This window comes from Eucyclogobius newberryi, unplaced genomic scaffold (genome assembly GCF_026437365.1).
Source record: "Eucyclogobius newberryi isolate DKJ021-1_F unplaced genomic scaffold, fEucNew1.0.hap1 SCAF_7, whole genome shotgun sequence".
Taxonomy (NCBI): Eukaryota; Metazoa; Chordata; class Actinopteri; order Gobiiformes; family Gobiidae; genus Eucyclogobius; species Eucyclogobius newberryi.
In genome coordinates, this window is record NW_027316389.1 from 22,403,097 (window position 1) to 22,424,515 (window position 21,419).

The window sequence follows — 21,419 nt, forward strand, 5'->3', positions numbered from 1 at the left end:
TCTCCCTCTTCCCCTCTCCCCCTCGCCCTCTCTCGCACTCTCCCCTCTCTCTCCCTCTTCCCCTCTCCCCCTCGCCCTCTCTCGCCCTCTCCCCTCTCTCTCCCTCTTCCCCTCTCCCCCTCCCCCTCTCTCCCCCCTCCCCTCTCTCCCCCCTCGCCCTCTCTCCCCCCTCGCCCTCTCTCCCCCCGCTCTCACGCCTCTTGATGTCTTCCACAGCAGGTTGTCCACAGGAACAGTGGACTCTCTAGTTGCCTGTTGACAGAATTGATTTACGCGGACACTCAGCTCTGTTCAGTGGGTGCTACACACATACGCAGAAACTCACCCCATCTATACCCCATCCTCATTTGCCACCGCCAGCCTCACGGTGACATTTGGACTTCAAACCCAGGGCTCCAGCAAATGGCACAAGAGCCTTTTTAAAAACTGAGCCAGGTGCTTAAAAGTGCTGCCTGCCCCATTCTCCACAAGCTCTCACAGCACACAGCATAAGCTTGTCAGGGCTAACTGTGGCAGAAAGAATAACAAAAAAACTCCTACAGCATATAACTGTATTTGAATTAAGTAAGAAGTTAAAATGTTTAATTATGGCCGGAGTACCTTCACCTGGAATGGGACTCTCAAAGAACTGCAGGGCACCTATCACTCATCTGTCTGCAAAGGTAAATCCACTCTAACACTAACAATGTTGTATTAGTCCTGTCACTTCTTGTGGCTATGTGAATGTTGGCAGTGAACTTAAGAGGGGCACTTTCTTGTCATCCAGCCTGACTCTTCAACTATGGAGTCTATGATCAGTATGATATAGTGTTCGAGATAAGTATGGTATCATTTCAATACCCTGCTGATTCAGACACAATTTGTAAGATATTAGAAATACATATCTGGAACCATCTTGTTCTTTTGACACGTTCTATAAAAAGCACAGTTTATTTACATGGTTTTGGAGCGACGTATCTGCAGAATATGATCAGATTAGAACTATTCCTTCCACATTGCAGGCTAATGGTGCCTTGCCTCAAAACATTTCTTAGGTAATTAATGCCTGAGCAGATAATCCAGACAAATTCCACCCTCCCAAGTTTATTCTTCCTGAGTGACTTTTGAAGTATTTTGGACGGATGCTCTAAAATGATCCAAATGCTTGTCTTGACACAAACAGGTCAAATGTCTCATATTAACATATTTTTTTTTTAACTGACTGAAGGCAATAAGTCGGTTAAAAAAAAAACGTTATATCTACAAAGTATATTTCTTGCTGGTCCTGGGCAGACTGCTCGCCGGACTTCATCTCGCCTGCTCAAATGTCAGTGCTATCTGTGCTATGTGGCTCAGCTATGTCTTCAATGTCAGTGTGAATTATCTTTCCTAGAGCTCCCGGTTTGTAGCGTTAATACAAAATTATAATTATTTACACATCAATGTAAGTATACTGAAAAAGCAGACCATTGTAAAATAGACTGTTACGCGCTGTGGGCATCTAATAATTGCACATTTTAGCACTTGTGAACCTGGAAGTAAAAGCCAAATGCAGTGCTCTGATTGACTGCACTTTGGCAGTCTGTCCCAGTTTTACAGACTGTCGGAAAGTTGTGGATTGGCCTGAAGATTAACGATGTGGCAAAGGGTTTCGAAGAGTGAGGATCTAGTTTGATCTATTTAAATGAACTGGTACAAACCTTCTTTGATACCTGGTGCTGGGAGAGCCCTATAGGAAGTTAGTAAGTGTCACCACAAGTGCATGATCAATACAGATTTTTCTCTAAGAAGCAACCTGGCAGTATAGCAGAACTGCAGCACTCCACATTGACAGGCTGAGACGGCTCTCACTGAAAGCGATTGGAAAAGCATAACATTCCAGCAAATACTTCAAACTGATTGGGTGAAGCATCAAACAGAGTAAGCTAAGAAATCCTCTCCACTTTCTGCACCATTCATTCCTTATGAGGAATTTGCAGTGTTTCGCTGAAAGGATCAATAATTAATTAACACAATGCTCTAGAGCAGGGGTGGGCAATCATTTTCCTCAGAGGGCCATATTCGAATCCAGGCAAGTAGCGGAGGGCCGGCCCGCGATCATTGGTGTGAAAAAAAAATCAAAAAAATTGAATATCAAATAGAATATCACTTTTCTGTCAAATATAGGCAATTGAATCTATTATTTAATTAATTTCACATCATATTTATTAAGGATACAAGTGCAGACAGATGCCTGTGGGCAAAAAAGAAAGACATTTTTTATTTTATTTTGTTTTTATATTACTTGGCATGTTTGGCGGGCCGGATTATAAAGACAAACGGGCCACATGTGGCCCGCGGGCTGTAGTTTGCCCAGCCCTGCTCTAGAGTCAGTGACAGATGAATAATCTCAGGCAACATGTTAAGAACTTTGCGTAACATGTAAACACTTTCCCTGGGGACATCTATATGCTTATAAGAGTCAGTGGTTTTGTCTCTAAGCCAATGCTAACATACTATAAATGTAATAAATAAACTGACCTGTTTGCAAAAGCACTCGACCTTTACATTCTATCTACTTTTTTCAAGTTTTTTTGCTTTGTCACAAAAACACTTTTTTTATTAACACGTAGGTTTTCTCTTGCGACATATTTACATTGTACGTAAAAGTCTTAACTTCCTCGTTCTCAGAGAATGAATGGAACAAGAAGTGAGATACACACTTTTATGGGAACAAGAACTAGCCGGGTCGATCGTGAAAGCCGGCCAAGATGGGCTTTTGTGAGTTTATTTGCTCACACATATTGCAGCAATTACCAAAGGAAACAAAGGAATTTTAGGAAAATAATAATGATTGATACAAAAAAATACCCTAACTATAATGACACTTTATCTTAAATTTAATAAACTTAATATAAACATGCTGATTTGTCAACTTATTCCACAGTGATATTTAAAGATATTTTTCCTACTGCCGTTTTGGAGATTCAAAGCAGCTGTGGAGAAATGTTTAAGTTAAGAGGGCTGTTACTTAACTGTTGGATCATGTTATGTTTCTATATCACTCGGATGGAAAGTCAGCCTCTGGATTGAATTCCACTTTCGTCCTGACACGCCCTCTCGTATACAGCTTCACTTCTGATGTGTGCTTTTTTCAGAATGTAAATTAAATCATTGTGTCTATGGCACCCTGTTGTTATTGTAAAGATTTTTCAAGAACTTTTGATAACAACAGGGTTATTTATTTATAGCTGTGGAAAGACATGACAACAGAGTTAGAAGGCTGTGATGTATTAAATTAAACACTTTATCTTGTGCTTCTAACTTTATTCTTCCATTGCACCATTAGAAACAGTCTTTGTGTTTTTATATGCAGATTGTAAATATTGCAGAAGCCCTTTCTGCACAAAATTGTTCAATTTAAAATGTCTTGATTGGAAGAAGAGGCCTCAAAATCCATTTGTGTGCTCACCAAAAAAATATGTTTTCTCATGTTTCTATTTCAGTAGGTTTGAAGACTTGTTCCTCTTGTTTTATCCCACATGTTTTATCCCACAACATAAGTTATACTTCTCTAGTGTGCAGCTTCTTGGTTTAGAAAAGCACTCTTTATGTTCCCCTCTTCTTGAGTGACCTACCTATATAAAAAGTCAAATGTGTGCATAGATTTTGGCGTTCCTCGGGTGCCCTGCTATCTAAAGCGGTCTAACTCTAACCCTGGTACTTACTCTTGACCCTGGAGTCATTCTCCTCGGTGAATCTACATGACAATGACACACAGCGTTGCTCAAGAGCCTGGCAGAAACAAATATCCAGATTCATATAAGACTAATGCAGTTACACCATCTGACTTATTGTTGTCCAAATCTAATATCTTGAAATAGGTCAATTCAGTGTGTTATTTGCCACAACTGAAATGATTTTTTTAGAAGTTTCTCAGCTCATCCTTGTTCCGCGCACGTATCACAGGAGCTGCAGATATGGCATGATGATAACTGGCCTCAGATGCACAGGTGAGTGATGGTGATGAGCTCAGTGCCACTGTTGCAGCATTTAGTTCAGGGTTCATATTGCAGACAGTGGAGTCCACATTCAGGTTAGTAGTTTCTGTAAGTCGCCTGCATAATCTTTTTCCTTTCATTTCAATTCGAGTCTAGTGATGCCGCTGGCTGGTGTCCCACCTGTTTTTCTCAACACAGCTCTTGATTTATGACTTAAGCTTATCGCCAAGGACTTCAGGTTCCAATAGCTGTGATTAATTCAAGAGGTGACATCTGAAGAACCAGAAATTATTTTGAGAATCCACTTTGTAGGCTCACTACTGACACTTAAAGGCTATTAAGTTTATTACAACAATCAATAGTACAGATGTGACTTGACATTTATTTTCCGGAAAACACCATTTATCTGTGTGTGTCTTATTTCATGTTGTTTTAAGTTTCAGCTGATATTAGGGATGTCACAATATTAAAATGTATTCATATTTATTCATAATTATAACAACATAACATTTGATATTTTATTTCAAATTAATAACATTTTTTTGAATGCTGTCAAAAATGAAAGCAATCTAAAAAAATATTTAAAAGCTCTTTATTTGACATGGACTGGCTACAAGTCCTCTTAGTCCTGTACTCTACTGTCCACCTCACCTGTGCTGTACTTTCCCTAGAAGAAGTTTTACTCCCTGTGAAATCCATTTATATGTTATGTTCATCCAAAGTGTCAGTATTTTGTAATGTTTTATGTTGCATTGTACATTAAGAGTACTGTAAGAACAAGTTGCATTATACTGTGGTATAGAAAGGAATAAACAGCCCAATGTTATGCATTTATTAACTAACAACATGTAGTTTAAACCCAAAATTGCTAACTCAAGAACCACAATGTATTATTCCTTTGATTTTAGGCAAGTAACTTTGTAGAATGAATTGAAGTAGCCTAAGAGTTGAAAGAAGAAGCATGAGGCTGGAGTTCTAACGCTGGAGAAGTTTATTTCCATCTGTACGAGACCCGGGACCCGGAGACATGAACCTGAGACATGGTGTGCGCCTCAGTCTGATCCAGTCCAGTCCGACTGTACTTCTGCTGTAGGGAGTAACACACTGGTGACGTAGGCTCGGATAACAATAGCTGAGCTGGCAGTGTCTGACTGGCACAGGGAGAACTGGGATTTCCCCAACATAACTGTCCTCTGAATACCAAAGAATGAAAGAATAACTGTATAACTGTACTGGAATACAGTTACTCAAAATATAGGTTCTAAGCCTACACTTAATTTAGGTACATGTAGTTAATTGTCAGCATTTTTACTTTTGTATTTCTCTGTGGCCCTTTTACTCACTGGTGTTTAACCCGGCATGAGAATTGTGTGGTCCTTTTATGGTTTGTTGTTATCATTCGTAAATATTTTTTCTTTGATTGACTTTGAATCGTTACGTGTGATGAATTTGAAGCTAATATTTACTGGTATACTGTATGTTTTTATTGAAGTTGTACTTGTTCTGTGTTTTGGGCAGCATTTTGGAGGCTTTATGTTGATATTATGTGCTGTTCAAGCAGATTGGAAAAGTGAAAACAGGCCAAATGTGACAAATTGGTCAGAGACATTCAAAAAAGGGTAAGGGCCAGCGCAGGAAGCAAACAGATGGATTATTGTCAGATGATATTTTGGCCTAGTACATTTTATTCCAATTTTAAATGTATTAGTTGAGGTTTCAGTTTCCCATTTAAGTGCAAAAATGTCACTTTATATCATTGGTTGCAAGATTATAACAGACATTTTTAACAGTTAAACCCTTTATATTTTATCTTCAAAACAACATTTGCTTTATTATTGCTCAATTGACTGTATTACCCGCCTCAATTATAAGATAGGAATAAATAAATAATCTTGGTCTCCATCTTGTCTCACTTTATAATTATACTTGTTTTGGAAACTTGGTTATAATGATGCACTTGTGATTAAGTTGTTAAGTTAAATGTCACTGGGCCTCAGCTGTTGATGTTTCCTTTGTGTGTCCACAGTAATGTGAGTGTCACTGACGAGACACACCGCCTGTTGTCTGTAGTTACCAGGAGACAAGATAAGGAAGACAGCTGGCACAACACACAGGTCTTCCCTCAATGGCCAAATGTCCGTGTGCCTGTGTGAGCGGGTATTTATCAGAATGTGGAGACTAAAATAATATATACAGTCAATTTATGGGGACATGCCTTCCTTTTGTGGATTAAAATTAGATCTCCATGAGTCAAATCCTTAAAAAAATAGAACAACGACCCAGTTTAAAGTTAAGCTATGGACACGTTTATGTAGGGGTGGGAGATATATTGAAAAACAGATAATATCACAATTGTTGTTTTGGAGATTTACTAGATTTGAATGTCGAGTTTATCGGCCAGTAGTAAAAAGCATTAGAAAAGGCTCCAAAATGAATACAAACTGACAAAAAACAAAGAGTACAATGTGATATTCCTGCACTTTTTGGGCCAATGTATGGTTCTATCATTGTTTTATACTAAAGATTTACTGTTTCTGATGAACAGCCACAATACCGTCTAAATATCATAATAATAACAAAAAAATCTGGATAAATTTGTCAATTTGAAGTCACCACAAAGCATGGAAACCCAACAAGTGTGTGTGTGTGTGTTGTTGGGGAATCCTGTCCTGCGCTATCTTCCCTGGATTAAAGGCCTGTTAGGAATAATGAGGTCTTGGGATACGTTGACAGTGGATTAAAAAGCAGCCGCTCACATGTCTTTTTGATTTGGTCACATTTGTTCTTGTCCGTCGATACGGCCAATGCTCGGTTAAGCTGCCTTTAAAGCTAGACTAATTGTACAACCGTCTTTGTCCTTGTCCGAGTTGATCTGATTCTGCTGCGACAGGTGGAGCGTTTATGTCACGGCCCAAAACAACCCACTACTTTTCACTTTAGAGGTAACGTAATGTAAAAGCTATGTAAAACTGAATTAGAAAATAAGTATAATTCAATTCAAACTGATGGTAGAAAACATGTTATGACTATTGAAATGTCAGAATAGATTTTCTAAATTTGTGACATTTTTACTTTCAGATTGTGAGGGCTTTTACGATGATTTTGCGCAGATTTTTTGTTACTTTTCAATTACTGCTGTTGTGCCTTTTGTCAAAACTCTCAGCGAGAGGCATCCGGTCCCTCAGTGATTTTTGGAATGCATGAACTGCTGTTAAGTCGATGAGGGCTAGAGAGCGGCCTGTGGGCTTAACAGCTAAAAGTGAGGATTAAGGAAGAGTATTCTCAATCAGTGACCTTCAACTTCACCTAGTCTGTCTTCAAACACACATACTTGGAGAGCCAGTTAAGGTGACACCATCTGTACAGCAGGGAGGCCTGGTTACTATCTGATATAAAAACAGACACAGGCATACTGTAGACTTATAATGAATTAAACTGTGATTTTATTATAGATTGAGCTTTTGTTCGATTGAGAACAAAGTTTCTAACTTAATGCAACACACTTTTCTAGAAAATATTGGATAGCTAAACACTGATGACACAGCGTCATGATGAATTGTCGATCCATTGAATTAAAATGTTGTTTTAAACATAGATAACAACAAATAAAACAATCTTCCAGATCCCAGTGAGGTAACAAAAACCTTTACCTCCTCAAAACCTTTTGATTTACTGCGTGTGTGTGAAGATAAGCTGCTGGAATATATTGATTTTAGGACATCTATAAAACGGACCTACCCTGTGTTGACCCTTGCTGTGTGTATCTAGGGGGTGTTGCAGCTGCCTAGTTGGTCTTGTCAAGCCCTTTTTAACGTGGCAGTCTTCTCAACACCAGCACAAATGTTTTCTCCAGCATTTTGTTCTAAAGGGTTGGATTACTCATGAACATCCACAACAAAACAGAACAACATTTTGGCCTCCAGATCATCCCCAAATATGAGTTAACCACTACTATAAGGCTTGATAATGTGTGACTTTTATGAATGTGCTTGCACTTGGACATAGGGTACTGTACAGTACACATAGCCCTTTGCTATTGGGTAATCCCAGGAGGTGAGTGGGGGTGGTGTCCCACTGTACAACGAGCACTGCGTGAGTTACGGTTGGCATTCGCGGGGAAATGAGAGACAGATGCTTGGCGTTTATACTGTGATGAGCCACGGCAGTGGAGAGTTGCTGTCTCCATCCACCTGACTGACGACGCGCTTCACTCAGTCAGAGCCATTCTGTCCGACTACATGTCTACTTCACTGCTCACTGTTTAACTGTTCCTCTTCTGATGTCTGTGTCTGACCCACAACCCGCCGCTACAGAGGGACGCCGGTCCAGCATGGCTGCCTCTCCCAACTCATCCAGCGGCTTGGAGGTCCTGCTGTCCACCCTGCAGGTAGGAATGGAGAAACTATCACTATGAAATAACCACCACATTATTATCATTTATTATAATACTATTACATTTCAACAATTTAAGTGATAACTAAAGCATTAGCTTAACATTAAGACCTTAGTCAATTACACGGTAAAACTAACCCAAACTAAAAGTTCTCCAAAACATTAATTTCCTACTCAACTCATTGTTTGCAAAACATTACTATTATTAACATTGCCATTATGTCACATTTGTAAAACAGTTTGGTCCTTAAATATTCTTAATTACACCTTTGTACGCTTGTTTATTGCTTATCAGTGGTTGTGCTGAGTTAACATCTTTGTGTGCACTGTTTAGGAAAATGGTTATGGAGAATGTGAATGAGATGATGCTTTCTGTCCTGCATAAAACAAAAACACACAATGTTTTAGTAATCACAGTTCTCAAGACTTTGAGCAAATCTAGATTACCTACAATATCTTGCTTACTAATGATTGTGCTTGTTTGTTGTTCATAGCTTAGGTTTTTAAAACTAGTTTTTATAATGATTCACGTTGATGTAAAAAAATATATAAATAAATATTTGAGCAGTGTTTCTCCACATGTTTACATTTTTCATTCATTACCCTTTGCCCATTTTCGTTAATTGCATTTAAAGTCATGCATTATTTGATCACATTTGAGCTATAATGGACCAAACTGATTTAACTGCAAATTATTTTGACACAAAGGTTAGCATGCAACAATCAGTTGAACTGATTTAAAAGGGAGTTGGACTCCAAAAACACATTACCCTTTGTGGCTAGATGTTTTTTATTTTTTTGTTTTTTCTTGATTGGTTAATTTTATTGTATTTCTGTTTCTGTAATTTCTTTGTGATTTTAATGCATTTTTCCTGTTGTGTGAAGCACTTTGAATTGCCTTGTGCATGAAATGTGCTCTACAAATAAACTTGCCCTGCCCAAAGTTTTAAACTACTCTAATGACAAATAAAACCTCCTAGTTGAAACGTAGATTTGTACAACTATCGGCCCGTACCATTAATCCATGTGTTTTTACTGTCTTAGCTATAACACAGCTGCATATAAGATTAGGCTGGACGTCACCAGGGCTAAGTTTTCCTGCAGCTATCAACACTAACAAGCTCTGAGACAGCTGATATTAAAGCTGCTTCCTCTCTGTTAATTCATCCATGCTCAATCCTTGCCAAGGTCAAGGCTTGAGACGTAACATTAACACCACCTTTAGGAGTTTACAATCTTAAATCCACAGTGAGTCCCGATGTGGCACAAAACCAACATTTTCTTGGACCAAAACATAGTGATTATAACTTGTATTAGCACCCAACAGTAAATCATTAACAATGGCATGTTTACAGTATTTGAATTGGGACGCATGTTATTATTTAAATGTGCATCAAAGCAAACCCTCTATGTGTTATATCGAGTTCATGAGGGTTGTGGATGACACATTTCCAAATCCATTTCCAATCTGGCTCTCATCAGCGCTGTGGTTTCAACAGCTACATTAATGAAACTGCATCTTTTATTTGAATGAGATCTGATTTTGATGAGTTGTGAAACTCTATCATTGCAAGTAGGCATCAAATGTATTTCCAGTTCGCAGTAGCACAGAACAATTTTAGATCACGCCATTTTTGTTTTAGTCCATGAGAAAATTCAGTTTGGTGGTGAGAGCTTGAAATATAGGCATAAAATATTTATTTACTGTGCATTTGAGACTCACTATGTGCGTCCTTAATTGTGTCAGGATCACAATGTAACTTATTGACTCATTCTCCCAAAAACTATATCTTTAAAGGTCTTGTGGTTTTAGATGATGTTAGAGAAAAATAATAAATCAAAGTAAGCTGCAGGCCATATTTGATCAAGAAAAATTAGCAATTAACAATTCAAAACCAAAGCTGAAACCCATGGATAGAATGATAGTCTTAAAGAACTAATGTCTAAAAAGTAGGAGTTAATGGACACTAATTGCATGTATTGTCTGCACTTTATGCGTATGATTACACAGCTGTCCCTTGGATATATTTTGGTCAGAAAAACGTATTTATTTTTATTTATTAACCTGTATTTAATAAGGTAAGAACTTGTTGAGATCAAGACCACTATTTTTTATTGATGGAGAAACTTGGTCACCCAAAGACAAACTACACTGATACTAAAAAAAAGCATGCAAACTCCTAACATAAGGTCCAGAGATTGAACCTGCCAGTGAGGCACAATCATTAAGGGCTACACCACCCCAACCACCAAGCTGCCTCAACTCTAAATCAGGAAAACAATTGAACCGCAAAACATTCCCTATGAAACTACTCTACCTTTACAAATTGCCACTTAAAATTTTGCCCCATCTTTCGCCTTTGAAGACGAGGTCTTGATCTCAACGGGTTCTCACCTGGTTTAATAAAGCTGAATACATCAGTAGATTGAAACTACATGTTCAAAAGTCCCACACAACAGAAAACACCTAAAGTGCATAAATAAAACCAACCTGTTTAACTGTTTACTGCACATTATTTCCATTCTCAGACAGTAATAACGATCCAAACTCAAAATATGACCAATACTGCATCAGGAAGAGAATCATATGTAAACTCTATGCCACACAAAAAGTAAAATGGACAGGATAAAAAGCCACACTTTTGCTTCTATTAATCCACAATGATTGTTCCACTTGTGCATCGTGGCGTGTGAACAAGTCATTAGCGCCAGGTTAATATGTGCCAAACGTCTGACCCCGGCTCCAGTAAATAGTGATCTTGTGCAGTAGGTTAATGGAACCTGTTACATAACTGTGAGCTCTGTCTGTGTTTAGCAGCAGCTTCTTATTACAGTGGCTCAACAGATCCTCTCACTGTTTGTCTTTAAACACAGAGTTTGTTGGCTCGTTCTGTCTAACACATGGACATATTAATATCAGACAGATAGTTGGCTTTTCTACTATTCACCTTCTAATGAGGAGGGAGGAAGTGTTTAAACTGCAGAATTGAATCCAGTAGATGTAGGTCATTCTGAATGTGAATATCAAATAGAGGTCTGCTATGGTACCACTTTATTTTTTAGAAGGACTTAAGTCATAAAATAGTGGTTGGGACCCTGCTTCCCTGCGAGAAGGTTGTGGATTCGACACTCACACTAGACAGAGGCGTTCTGTGTTTAAACCTTAGAGCCAGAGCACACACTTACAGCCACTCCAGAGCCTCCATCTAATCTACACACTTTTATTGTACTTTATCTTACCTTTATCCAATAGAGCATTACTTTAAATGCACAATTCACAATTCACAATTTGTTATAATTTATACATCTTTCTTTTAATAAAAAAGTGATATTTCTGCCCTTTTGTGGTATTGTGCTAGACTTGAATCTCAACCAAGACATTTACTGGAAGTTTTTAGAAAAGTCTTGAAATCATGATAATGCAAAACAAAATATTGATGAATGAATTTTTGTCCCTAATTATATACAGCACTTTCAAAAATCAGTTTAGAAACTAACTTAACTCCAATGGTTGATATCCTGAGCGTATGATGAACTGAACTGTATGTACACTTAAAAAAGCCTTTTCACTTGACAAGAATTATGCTTTTGGGAATCAATAATGCCAACACATTTTGATGCGTGTGAAAACTGTAATAGAAGTGGAAGTTTTCTTGTGGATTTGCTCAGCATTTACAGAGATATTAACCATAAACCAGGACAAAATACATGTGATATGAAATACAACGGTCTCTCTCTTTAACATGCATTGTGATATTGCTGTTTGTGCAGAATGCTGGGGACGTGGAAAGCACACTGAACATACTCAATGTTCTAGATGAACTTCTGTCTGCCGGTAAGCTTTTAGTTTTATTGCTCGAATGTGAAAATCCTCTCCACAAATATGACTTTGTCTGGTGGTTGCCTCCATTGAGATAGAAAGGTATGATAAGTTCAATTGATTTTTAGAGCACAATTCCGTCCGGAAAAATACGGAAAAGAGACATAAAACTTTTTTACCTATTATTAGGTCTTCATAAGACATAAAACTTTTTTACCTGTTATTAGGTCTTCATAAGGGCAAGCTCCCTAATGTCCCTTACACAATAAAGGATTTGTGTTATGAGTGCCTCGGACCCATTTTTTTGCAATTCACATTGATTGATCCTGGACAAGCAACTGACATTGTTGATTTACTTTACAATGTTAATTTACCCCTGACTCACTCATTGTTCTTGTGAAAGTTCAAATTGCTTTACAACCTTAACTGTTTTTTTTTTCAATTGAATATAAAACATACGATTGAATATAAAACATAAAAATAAAAGCATAAATAATAATGTAAAGTGCACACAAAATTATTTTTGTCATAAGCACAATACAACAAATAAACAGAACTGCTCCATGTTTAGTCCTGACTCTGGCACCAGCAGGAGGCCGGTCCATGTTTAGTCCTGACTCTGGCACCAGCAGGAGGCCGGTCCATGTTTAGTCCTGACTCTGGCACCAGCAGGAGGCCAGTTCCTGAGGTCCTCAGAGCCTGAGATGGTTCCTGCTAACATGTCTGAGATGTACTTTGGTGCTAGGCCATGGAGAGACTTGTAGCAAAGCTGCTTTAAAGTCTATTCTCTGAGCCACAGGAGCCAGTGCAGAGACCTGAGAACAGGACTAATGTGATCATACTTCCTGGTTCTAGTCAGGACCCGAGCAGCAGCGTTCTGGATGTACAAAAGCTGTGTTTACGACATTCTGTGGAACATTCTAACTAAAGCAAAAACATCTCCACAGAGACAAGAAGGTTACATAGTGCATCTTTAAATACAATGTTATAGGATATACAGTACATGTGCTCTGTGTCATCCGGCTTCAGGCACAGATCGTCGCATCCACTACTTGATCAGTAAAGGTGGAAGTGAGGCTCTGCTCAAGGCACTGGTCAATACAGCTCGCTGCTTCAGTCCCAACTACACCATCCTGCTGCCGCTGCTGCACCTGCTGGCCAAAGTGGGACACAGAGGTGCGAGCTTAGGTCAAATCAGTTATTAGGACCTTTTTTCAATATTGATAATAATACCAATAAATGTGTGCATCCATTAGACCGCCGGATTGGAATGAAAGCAGAAGATGCTGGTGGTGTTGTGCTGACTCTGAATCTGCTTAAACAAAACCTAGAAAATGCCAAAAGAGCTGCTGCCTGCCTCTGGGTTATTCAAGTGTTCGCTTCTTCAGGTAAATAAATATACATTCATCATATTGCTTATTCTTTTAAACCCACTGCACTGTAAAAACTGGTCATACCACGTATTCTAAAGATTAATTTAAGGTAATTTAATTTTGAAGCAATGTGAAGTTAAGCAAATATAATACATTTGCTCACAAGATTTCTGTGTTGAAACAAATGAGAATTAGTTCAAGTGGTTCTTTCCAATTTCTGTGTTACAGTTTCTACAGCAAATCTGATTGGAGAAAACTGTGGAATAGACGTCATATTTCGCCTCATCCCTCCCTATACCACTAAGAACCTTCACACTATCAAGTATGTACCTCAACCTGTGATACTGGAGCAACACCCATTAACCTGTAAATAGACTTTGCATGGCGCTGACCAAGATATCTTTAACAACAGTGGGGTAAAGTACAGCGGTGTCTCAAAAATATCACTCTGTCAACCCAACGCCTCCTGGTAGCTGGCAGTGTCAGCGACTATGAATGTTAGATGACACGTGTATTGCCCCTTGACTGACCTGCAATGTGAATCCCTTCCTCACACTTCCAGAGCAGAGCCATGAAAGGGTTAATGGCATGGAATATATTTCTAAGTTTAAAGTAGCGGTATGTCCCTCTATATGCAGTGACCACTCAGTTTTTATAATTCAAGACAAGATTTTGCACATCTATTGAGTGGCAAGTTTCATGTTACTGTAGAATTCAACATAAGAAGACCAGGATCATCTGATACCTTCCCATCTATCTATGTCAAAAGTAAAGGCATTGGCTCAAGTAGCTTTTAGTGAAGTTAGAGCCAAGAGCTCTGGCTAACTGCCATATTCATGCACAAGACGCTGCTGCTTGTAAAAATGTTGCTTCAGACTTTCAAATGTTTAGTGCCCAGGTGCACATGTTTTGCATTGCACACATGACAAGAAGAGTTGTTATTGAGAAGATTGTGAGATTTCATAATGACGCGTGCAGCTCCTTTGAATAACTTTGACTAATTGGCAGCTGGGAATGCCTTTGATGTAACAGGAGAAACAAGGCATTAGTGTGACACGTCAGTCACAGTAATCTATGCAGCATAGTGCCTTTGGACGTGCTGCTTGACCGCTGTCTACACGTTAAAACAGTGATATCAGTCAAGCTGTCTGATGTTCTGTGACTATATCTATGGAGAAATTCAATTTACAGCTGTCAGCAGTAGCCCTCATTACCCTGGGGCAGCCGAATGATTGACATGGTATCCTTTGTGAGACTTTTTCTATGACCATACTGTATTCCTCTGATCAAGTCATCCACACCGATTGTGACTTCAGTTACGGTAATTTAATTTACAAATTGTTATAATAAAAAACAATTCAAAGTGGGTATAGGTTTGACATTTTGAAACCTTATTTGAATTTGTGGCAACAAATATAGGGGTGACACATAATTATAACCTGAGAACGATCCATTCGAATCAAAACGTTTTCTCTTGTTTTCTATTTTTTAAACATTTAAGATATACTCAGCACTTGCACTTCTAACCTAGAGTGTGCTGAGTTCAGGCTGACTGACCTTATCCTCAGAGCCAGTGTGAACTTGTGGCCTCTGGTGACCCTCATCACCCTGCTCCTTCCACTGAGATACAGTTTACTTATTTTCTTTTACTTGATAAAAAAGACAGATTCATTTATTTTTTACTATGATACTATTTAGTTAAAGTTTCTTTTTGTTAATTATTTTTTGCAAGATGGTTGCATGACTGTAACAAAAATAATTTCCCATTGGAAACAATAACATAACAGTAAGGTTGCATAAACATCAGCTTTGATATTCATAGTATATTTGTGACAATTACAATACCTGCTCTGGTAATTAACAGTTTGTACACAACATTTATTTTTACACACACACACACACACACACACACACACACACACACACACACACACACACACTTGATGATGATCTAATTACCATCATTCTGTTTCAGGGCAGCCATTAATGCTTTTGGGGCTGTGCTCTGCACAAGTAAGTTGATTTGACCTAGACATGCCTCATAGCTGCAACTGCCATATATGTCCCATAGAGGACAGTGTTGCCCTGTAGACTGGCAGAGCATTTGAGCTCTAAATGCATTTGCCCCTTTGAAGGTTTCTAAAGGGGATTCATTGTATTTGAGCGATTGAATAAGGCAGTATTTAACCTATATTGCTTTGTTAATCACATCAAACCATTAGTAAAACAAAAGGTCCAGCTGCTACTAACAATTGTTTTTCCTGACAACTATGAGTGGGATGTATTTGAATGATTTCAGTTCAGTTTCACAGGTTTGAGTTGGTTGTAATGCGGTTCCTCTTCTCTTGCTCATCAGAGGCTAACGTCTGCCTGGTGGTATCTAAGGGCTACATCTCTGGACTCTTGCGGCTTTATGAGGACTGGCATTGCAAGGATACTCATCATGTTGCCATAGCAATCCGCCATGCGCTGCTGCGTTGCCTTCATAAGGTCACTTACAGTACTGCAGGCAGAGAGGCATTCTTTTCACTTGGAGGCCTTCGCCTCATCCACCAAACAACACAGGTGACCCACTCTCATATAACTCTGTGTGACTCATCAATGTGTCAACACCACATTATTTTATTCATTTGATGTAAATGTTATTTACTCTTGCAGGCATGTTTGCTGAACACAGCTCTCTCCTCTCTCGTGGAGCCCTCAGTTCAGCTCATGAGAAAATGCTTACCTAAAACCCAACTTCCTCTGACCTCAAATCTGTCTGCATACTCTTTTCCAATACCAGGACGACCCCACTCTGACCTTCACGTCAACGTGGCATTTGGTACAGAGACCATTTTGCACTGGTGCCCTGTAGTATTTATGAAGAGTTCTTAACAGGGTGTCTCTGTGCCTATTGTAGGAGATAGTTGTGAGGACAGTGATGAAGAGGAGGCTGAGAAACACCAGGAAACAACAACAACAGAAAACAATAGCTACGTGAGTGCTGTGTATACAAGCATACAATTGTAGTAAACTTTACATTGCTGTCTATACATTACTGTTGAAATAATTGTGTTTTCAGTGCGTGCGTTTTTCTCTCTTTATGTTGAATTATATTAAATAGGTGCTTAACATTAAGATTAAGTACTTTTCTCCATGCCCGAGAGATCCAACAAACTGCCATTAATTACAATTATGGGGTGATGGTGTGCCTAATATACATATAGTATACATATATACCTGCAGTTTGCAGGACTGAGCTGGGACTGCTCCCTGTGTTGTATTGTATCAGAGCAGGTGCACATTCTGATCCCACTAAGCCATGACATTTTCCCTGCTCCTAATGGGCACAGTCTTCACTACAACCTGCTACATTAAACGTGTGTATTCTGTGGCCATGCAGATAGAATCGGATGGTGAAAATCCCCCCAAAAAGTCTAATCCGATCTTCATGGTTTCAAAAATAGCTATTCTTGGTATAAAAAAGTGTCTATACAGACAAAAAATACCAACTCTATACTATGTATTTATGACAATAATAATTTTCTTGTGAAGGATGATGATTTGGAGACTGACTCTAACAAACTACGTCATCGACCTGAGCTGGACAGACCTAAAGAAGCGCTGGCACAGTACAACGTCTTTTGCCCTGAGCTCTCGCATGACTTTCAGGTAACTCTCTGATTCTTTATCCCCATGATATCGTCATTATAATCAGTATTTAGGGCTTTTCTACAAGGCCAAAGTATCTTTACAATTTTGTGAATTATTCATTAATTCAAACAAGGCTGTCTATCTGCGCCACCACCAATCACTCGCAAATCACATTCATACAAAACATTGGCAAGGTGGGTGAGGGTCTTAGTTAAGTACACAATGACAGTTTAGACTTGAGGTCCGGCTGGACCACTGTGACACCCGGTATTCTCAGCAGTCCCAGGACTAACCAGGTCTAATCCTGCTTGGCTTCTGAGGTCAGATAAGATCGGGTATTGACATAGAGGTATGGCCACAACACATATTTCTCACCTATGGGCCTTTGCATCTGGATAAAAGCCTGGTCTGCAGTAGAATGACGTCGTATTTTTGTGTGTGTGAGTTGTCTACACATAATCAGGGATCATGCGTTTAAGCTTTAAAATTAGAATAAATGTGCCCATGCATCAAGACACAGAAATAGTCAAATAGATGGATGGTAAATTAGTGTCTCTGTCTCAGGTAATATTTCATGTCATACAACACAGGATCTGGTCTGACACAACTCCTGATTAATGTTCTCATTTTGGACTAATGGAGGTCCTGCAAAGGCTGATTGAACCTGCAGATGATTTTAGAAATGGTAAACATACTAAAATGAGTGTACTATTTTGACACGTCTAGTCTTATGGTTATGTTTGTTTGGATAGTCCTATCATGCATTGCTCTTATGCAATGTATGTAGCTTTACCTATTTAAAATACAGGCAACCCTGTAAAAGCTCATCCATGTGACAAGACACTGTGACTGTAATGCAATCATCAAAGACAAAGTTTTACAGTCAGATATCTTTTTTTTTTTAAACAAAGATGTTTGTCTATTTTTCTGTTTGCCCCAGGAGCTAGATTTGGGTTCAGAGAAAGAGAAAAGTTCAGCATCATCTTCATCAGATGAAGATGATGAAGAGCTCTGTTCCAGCTGGTCCCCCCACAGCCCTCAGATAAAGGAGAGTGGTTCATTCCAACGGAAATACTCGAAAGGTGAGAGGAATTACACCATCCAGAACTAGACTTGAAATGTATTTTATAATGTTCACCCTTTACAAACTATACCTATATCTGAACAACAATTTGAATTGTGTTTTTCTTGCTCCTTGCTCTGCAGGTGCTGGACAGTCAGATTCTCCACACGATTTCCACATTAGCTCCACTGTCCTTGGCACCAGTCCTAGTGTGAGCGCGATGCCAAAAGACTCCAGGTACAGTAAAAAGGATCCCTCTTTAGCTCAGCTCTCTCCTCAGCACATTCCAGGGACTCATGTTTGTCTGACCATCCCAGATCATAAGATTTGAAAATACATTAGTCTGGAACCATATCCTGAGAAGCGTATGGTCCGTTTGTGTAAAAACGATCAAGGCGGCTTGTGAGAAAAAAACAAAACAAAAAACATAGGGCTGAAAAACTGCTTGAATTTCTTCAAAATCTATGAGCAAAGTACTAAACTATTTAAATCATAAATAAAAGACGTTACATTTTCGTTCTGAATGCTTCAATGAGATGACTTCTACATTTGAGATACGTGCAGAAGCAGCTGTGATTGGAGTGTCCCAGACCCTCCTGCATTCAAACAGAAAGTAGGACGGACTGACTCGCCAGGCAATCATGATGTACCATCATTTAACACAATCATAAATCACTCCAAGCAAAACAAGATAATTTTGTTAAAAAAAAAACTTCACTTTTTAAGGGGAAACACCTCCCAACAACAAAATGGAAATGGTCACAATGATGAGCAAGAGGCAGGAGACGAAAGCTGCAATAAGACCGCCATAGATCGACTACTGGAGAGAAACGCCTCAGTTATCCCTTTCCACGACCCTAAACTGTATAGCTCTGCTGCCTCCAAGACCAGATCCATCCCTGACTTCAACATCCTGGGCTTCCCTGACTTCTGGGGTCACCTCCCACCACAAGGACATGAACCCATGGCTCCACGTAAACCCAATGTGCAGAGGTACTCTCTAAGTGAAATCATAAATTGTGTGTGTTTTCTTTGAGCATCTTTGTTTAATCAGCAACTGTTTCATTATGCTCTTTCAAACATAAAGGTTTGGATTGAAATATTGAGGATAATGTGATGAATAAGACGTATAGTGTATAAGCTTTGGCATACACATTTACTAAAATAACTAAAATAACTGAAATACTTCAATACTGGACCTTAGCTTTGGAACTACAATAAAATACAGCATTCTACGTTTCTATCCCAGTGACCAGTGGCAATCTGTTTCAAAACCGTATTGTCTCAGTTTGCTGTATGAAAAATACTCATGTCATGTCATGTCTAAATATGTGGGACAGTCCTATTTAGAGTCAAACTGTGCAGAACAAAGCCCTCAGATGCTGTTTGCTGAATCACTAACTGTGAGTTTGTTGGATGTGATTTCTCACAGAATTGCTGTCAGACTGAGGATGTAGTGGCACAGAACAGGATCACCGTGTCCTCTCCTCCTCTTGCACCTGTCCAGTCTTGCACCACATGCTTTTTTCTTCACTTATTACCATCTTCCCACACCCCACTGATATCTGACGCTCTATGTCACATTCCATTATCTCTCCATCTTTTCTTTTATTACGCCATCTTCTCTGCTCTGCAGTTGATCTGACAGCCGGGATAGCCTTATTCTGTAACTGGGTATTCTCCAAATTATCTCCATCTATGTTGTTATATCATACCTCCCGTTTGCCATCGATTGTTCTTTTATGTTTGTGCTTTATTGTACTGTTATATATTAATGTCTGTAAAAAACATTAGATATATGTTTGTTGATTTACAAACTAATAATCTTTGCTGGAAGAAATGTACTAGTGTGAGATAGTGGCAGCACTGGTATTTATCTTTGTGTTCACTAAAGTAGTTTTGTTTTTGTTGGGACCAGAGTTCCTTATACATGTGCTAGCTATAAAATCACAAATTAAATAGCTGGAAGGAATATATTATAATCACTTCCAAACTATTTAACCCGAACAGGCACCAATATATGATTTAATTTCATACATTTCTTAAAATAGGAACGAGTAATTGTGTTACAGTGACTTGGTTTGCAAAGTAAAGTAGGATGAAGACGAGTATAAAATTGGACCTTATTCTGGTACATTAAAGTAGGTGGATCTAGCAATTATTTTGACTTACTACAGCCATTAGAGTCGCACTATGCAGGACTGCAATTATTTAATTAAAATAGGTTTTCTATGTAAAAAGCAAGAACTGTACATGTATAAAAACTTGCTAGACAACTTTAGACCTCTACAAGCATGTTCTGAAATGTGTGGGATACTTGCATTAGTTTAGCTGTTCATATTCTTCATTCTTCTCTCAAATGTACAATCCTGCTGGCTTGTTGTGTATTCCATGAGTGTATTTGTACCTGGTGCTGAATTAAAGTTGACCTAAACACAGAGCCCATAGAGACAAGTGTTTGTTAAAAGCGGTGTGGAAAATTCGCTTCTCTGTGCAGTGCATCTCAATGCGACTCTCTTCAGCTCAATGCTGATTGCTGTAGAAACTGAGTGCCACAGCGTCTTTTATTTCGAGTCTCCACCACCAGCCGGGCCTTGTAAACACGGGGAGCTTATTCACAGCCATTTATCTGCTTTTAGAGCTGACTACCCCTCTTCACCAAATGCATTGGTGTTTGTACTAGAATCCCATCATTATTCTATTTGTTTGTGACGTTCATTATAACACTTTGTTTGAAGCATGCATGGCGCCGCAGTTATAGAAGATCACAGGTTTGATTCCCAAGACAGCGGCAATGCAGGATTTCTACTGTTACATAAAATTGTATGTACCGGTGCTGCCTTTAAACTGGGCACCAGATGCTGACATTTAAAAATGTTAAAGATGCACTTTCTCTTTGACCTTAACCTAATTATGCTGCCAGATTATTGGTGGTCATCTAAAGAGAGCATGAGTCTAACAAAATAGATACCAGTGCCATTTCTGATGGAACTTTATGAGAAAGATAAGAGAAAAGTTGATATAAGAGAACCTTTATTTTAACCGCAGATTCCCGTATTGTACAATACAGGGGAGTCCTGGCCCCTGTAAAAGAGATGCTTCATCTCACTGGGACATTCCTGGTCTTTTTTTTTTTTTTTACTGAACTTGGTGCTTAATAATGTGGACCATAATTC

The 21,419-nt window shown here is 38.8% G+C and overlaps 1 protein-coding gene across 1 annotated transcript in view; it reads left to right on the forward strand.

The window, feature by feature from the left end:
• Positions 1 to 457: 457 nt before the first annotated feature.
• agbl1 (AGBL carboxypeptidase 1) overlaps positions 458 to 21,419 on the forward strand; it is a 33,934-nt gene continuing 12,972 nt past the window's right edge. The window contains exons 1-14 of the mRNA XM_072435741.1: positions 458 to 662; positions 8,273 to 8,346; positions 12,123 to 12,186; positions 13,201 to 13,347; positions 13,428 to 13,559; positions 13,773 to 13,866; positions 15,520 to 15,557; positions 15,901 to 16,109; positions 16,203 to 16,368; positions 16,447 to 16,523; positions 17,082 to 17,198; positions 18,121 to 18,262; positions 18,387 to 18,480; positions 18,970 to 19,236. Of these exons, the coding sequence (XP_072291842.1) occupies positions 578 to 662; positions 8,273 to 8,346; positions 12,123 to 12,186; positions 13,201 to 13,347; positions 13,428 to 13,559; positions 13,773 to 13,866; positions 15,520 to 15,557; positions 15,901 to 16,109; positions 16,203 to 16,368; positions 16,447 to 16,523; positions 17,082 to 17,198; positions 18,121 to 18,262; positions 18,387 to 18,480; positions 18,970 to 19,236 (1,706 nt within the window). The 5' untranslated portion in view covers positions 458 to 577. The remainder of the gene's footprint in view (positions 663 to 8,272; positions 8,347 to 12,122; positions 12,187 to 13,200; positions 13,348 to 13,427; positions 13,560 to 13,772; positions 13,867 to 15,519; positions 15,558 to 15,900; positions 16,110 to 16,202; positions 16,369 to 16,446; positions 16,524 to 17,081; positions 17,199 to 18,120; positions 18,263 to 18,386; positions 18,481 to 18,969; positions 19,237 to 21,419) is intronic.